This window comes from Myotis lucifugus, unplaced genomic scaffold (assembly GCF_000147115.1).
Source record: "Myotis lucifugus unplaced genomic scaffold, Myoluc2.0 scaffold_61, whole genome shotgun sequence".
NCBI lineage: Eukaryota > Metazoa > Chordata > Mammalia > Chiroptera > Vespertilionidae > Myotis > Myotis lucifugus.
The window spans coordinates 3,466,071-3,470,506 of NW_005871109.1; the positions used below are offsets into that span (position 1 = coordinate 3,466,071).

Here is a 4,436-nt window from a genome sequence, read left to right on the forward strand (position 1 = left end):
CTCAAAATTACAAGCAATAGCACATTAGTGGGAGTGAATTCTTTGAGGCAGCAATACCAGCCTAACTGGCTCTCTGAGAGAAGCCTGGGTGTCTGGGAGTGGTGAAAAATAAGACCAACAGAAGCGGTAAGGTAGGGCCAGGATATGAAGGGCTTGAGAGCCAGACAAAAGCATATGAACTGGGATCCCTGGGTTCGAATGCCTGTTAACCTACTTGGGGAAAGTTCCTTTTCTAGAACCCAGTTTCCTTTTCCTAGCCCCCCCCCCCCCCCCAGCTGTAAATGTTATCATTTTCTACAATATTCTGACCTGCTACAGTGGTTCTCAAACCTTGACTGCACATTGGAGTCACAAGCTTTAAAAGCTGATGTCTGGATCCCACTCTCAGAGATTCAAATTTACTTGGTCTTGGATGCAGCCTGAGCACTGAGAATTTTAAAAGGTCCCCAGGTGATTTTACTGTGTAGCCAAGATTGAGATAAACCCAATCTTGAAAATAATATAAAATAATGAAGCACTAAGATCTTAAACATGGCAATGGTATGTTGGGGTTGGGGGAAGTGTTTTAAGGAAGACTAATATGAGTATCCAGAGTAGAGGAAAAAGACTATAGGAGACTTAACTGGAATTTTTCAATAATCCAGGAGAACATTTTATACTAAGGTCTAGATTAGTATGTATGCAATAATGTTGTGGGACAGATGAATGTAGGAAGAAGTTTATTTAGAGGGAAATATCAGGACTCAGTAACTTATTGAATGTTAAACCTGATCAAAAGAAACAGAAAATGTAGAGTCAAGTTTCTAGTACAGAAGAGTGGTGGGATCCTTAGCAAAACTAAAGTAATTGTGAAATAGGTACTTAATCAATATTATTGATAATATAGTAATTGACATGTAATTACTATGTCAGGGACGTGCTATGTGCGTTACATACATTATCTCATTTAATGCTTATAACAACTCTATAAACAGTTATTCCTATTTTACAGACCCAGGAACTAAGAAGAGAGCAATTACATAAAAGCTACATAGTAAGTGGTAGAGAAGATATTTAACTAGTCTGACTCCTTTTCCTTATAATAGGAAGATGATCAGTTACATACTGAATCTTTTGAATTTGAACAAATAATTCAAAAGAGTGAAATGGCTATAGAGGTCAGACTGGAACATAAATGAGTGAGCCAAGTGAGATTTAACTATAGTGCAGCGGTTCTCAACCTGTGGGTCGCGACCCCTTTGGCAGTCGAACGACCCTTTCACAGGGGTCGCCTAAGACCATCCTGCATATCAGATATTTACATTACGATTCATAACAGTAGCAACATTACAGTTATGAAGTAGCAACGAAAATAATTTTATGGTTGGGTCACAACATGAGGAACTGTATTTAAAGGGCCAGAAGGTTGAGAACCAGTTATAGTGGCATAAGGAAAAACATCTAGATAAGGCTGTTGCTACTCAGCTATACTTGAATATCCATTGGAATTTCAAGCCCCTTATTGCCGTATTTTAAGATTGTTCATGAAAGATGGAAATCTGGATTTGTATGTAAAATCTCCTAAAATTTGAATGTCAACTAATTCAAATGTTTAAAATTACTGTGTGGCCCAAAGTAAATATGGCTGCAAGTTTGCATCTCAGATCAAGAATAGGCTATTGGAAATTCAGAGTTGAAGTTAGTGAGAGATCTGGGCTGGAGATGTATGATTAGGGAATCCTTAAGTTCAGAGAGGATAGCAGATGCTCCAGGAGCTATATATATATATTAACTAGCATTTAACATGATTAGTTAAAATAATACAAAAATATGACAGCTAACAAGTCAGGACTCTAAGAGGTTTTCAATCTTAGAAAATACAACATAAAATGGAAGTGTTAAACCTAGCAGATTGAAGTGGGTGTATTTAAAATTCTATTTTCTAGACACTAAAATCTAAATTCCAGACAATGACTTGAATTTTCATACATCCATGATGTGATGGAAATATATCAAAATTGTTTCAAGTTCCTCTATTAAAAGACCATCCAAGTTATAGGGCTTGGTAACATAAAAGAGCTAAGTGAGGTTTAACGATAATGAAATAAGGAAAACACACGTAGATGAGGCCGTTGCTGCTCAGCTAAACTTAAATATCCATAGGAATTTTAGGCCCCTAGGTATCTCTTTGAAGTCTAGACTAGAATAGTGTTTTTGAACACTATTTTATCAGATTTATTATTAGTCATGAATAATGTAAAGGAGCTATGCAAAAATAAAGATTACATATATGAAAGTATATGTAAAACCCTACAAAAATTATATTGTTCTGTTATTTTGAAGCTAGAAGGGTCCTGAAGTTATAAAGTGAGACCTTTTGTATTTGAAACACAATTTATGCCTTTTCCTCAAAAAAGCCTTTTTTTTTTTACATGTAACTCCAAGAGTGAGAATCTTTTCCAGTTGTTGAAGATAAAGTTCAGTGACGTTGACTTAATAGCAATAATTGTGGTAATAGAATGAGGGGGAATGATCAGTCTAGTACATGGCAAAGATCTAAAGATAATGGAATTGTGTTTCAAACTTTCAGAATTACACCGCAGCCGAGGTAGGAGTCCTGTGATCAGGTTTAAAAGTCCCAGGAAAAAGTGCAACTCTCTTGAAACTATTAAGGATTAGGTGCTTTCAACCCCAAGAGCTGTTTGACAGTCAAATATAAGTCTGGGTGTTTGACAATCCTGCCCTTTATCGAACACTTTCTTTTAAAAGGCATGCGTGTTCACACACACAGACACACACACACACACACTTTCTTTTGATTACACATTTATCAAGAACTGTACATCCCAAATGCAGGTGGGGAAATTTCTGTTGGTTGTTTAGTATTTGAAAACATGACTCCCTTTTTTGGATAGCTGAAATGTCGCAAACGATGTAACTTCATTTTACTGCACCTCTCCTGGAAAGTACTACCTGAGAAGTAGAAACAGTTCACCCTGTCGGCTTTGAAAAGCCTAATCCTATTTGTTACGGTGGACCTTACATAAAATGGAAATGCAATCTTCAACATGCTTTAAAAACAAACAAACAAAAAAAACGAAAACCAACAAAAAACCCCAAGCGCTAGCAATTAAAACCCTCGGCGCCTGCGTCCGGAAAACACTTCTCCCAAATTGGCCTGCATATCTGGGTGCTGCTCCAGGGCCACCGGCCGCACATTCCTTGGGGAAAGCTGTTTTTGTGTGAGGCGTTAAAGCAGACAATAACCCCCCGCTCCCCACCCCCCAACCTTTTCTCGTTCACTCCGCTGGGGGTGGATAACTAGGGCGCGGAATAAGCTTTCTTGACGCGCTGGGGTGCACCGTCCGGCGCCTGAACCCCACTTCCCGCTCCCCCGCCCTAAGGCAGCCGGAGCGGAGCCCCGGAGACCTAGCGAGTCCGGGCGCCAGGCCTCGTCCTGCGGGCCCGTCCGGGAAGCCGGCTCGAGGGGCACTCCCGGCTCCGTGGAGGCGCCGAGAAAACCAGGCTCCGACAGGCTCCGGGCAGGAGTCGGGGCGGGCAGAAGGGCGAGCTTCCCCCCCCCACACTCCGGGGGGACGAGGGGAGAGGGGAAGAGGGCGGTGGCACCGCAGCGTGGGGCCGGGAACAAAGACGAGGCAGAGGAGCCGGCCACGCCGACGCCGACGCCGAGGGCGCCCCGACTTGACGCACGCCGGCCGTGCCCGCTGCCCTACGCCGCCGGCGGGCGCGCAGCCTTCGCGAATACGGCTTTGCGCACTGCGGCGGGCTGCGCCGCAACCGAGCTTGCCGGCGGCTCCTCCCGCGTCCTGCGCGGATTGGCGGCGGGCGGCAGCCCGGCTGCTGATTGGGTGGCGCCGGAGCCATTCGGGGCGGCCCCGGCGGGTTCGCCGCCCCAGAGTGATAAGTGCGGCTCCGGACACGCCTCGGCGCCAGCGGTGAGTCGGAGCTCTATGGAGGCGGCCGCGAGTCCCGGGTGGTGGCCGTAGCGGCGACTCCTTTGAGCTGAGCGCTTCTAGCCGGTCCCGACTCCTTCCTCCCCCTTCCCTCCCCCTTTTTTGTTTTCCGTTCCCCTTCCCCCCCTTCCCCGTCCCCGACGACCGGATCCTGAGGCGGCAGCTGCAGTGGCGGCTGCTGAGTTCTGGGTGAAGGTGAGTGCCGCGCCGCCGCCGCGAGGAGCGCTCTAAAATGGCCGCCGCGCCCAGGCCGCTTCTTCTCCAGCGGCACAAAATGGCGGCCGCGGGCATCGGGCGGGGCGGCCTTGAATAGCGTGTCCTCCGCGCTTCGAGGCCCTGGGAATTCTTCCCCTTTGTTCTCCCTTCGCGTTGTCGACCGAGTAGAAGACGGCAACCCCTGCGGCCCGCGCCGTCCTGGCGGCTGCGGGGCTGGGGTCCGGGCGGGCCGCGGCGCGGGTGCGTTCCGAGGGGAGAGCGTGGAGG

The 4,436-nt window shown here is 46.6% G+C and overlaps 1 protein-coding gene across 1 annotated transcript in view; it reads left to right on the forward strand.

The window, feature by feature from the left end:
• Positions 1-531: 531 nt before the first annotated feature.
• The window catches only part of EIF4G2 (eukaryotic translation initiation factor 4 gamma 2), a 14,862-nt gene continuing 10,957 nt past the window's right edge, over positions 532-4,436 (forward strand). The window contains exons 1-2 of the mRNA XM_023754587.1: positions 532-540; positions 3,384-3,935. Coding sequence (XP_023610355.1) covers positions 532-540; positions 3,384-3,935 — 561 coding nt within the window. The remainder of the gene's footprint in view (positions 541-3,383; positions 3,936-4,436) is intronic.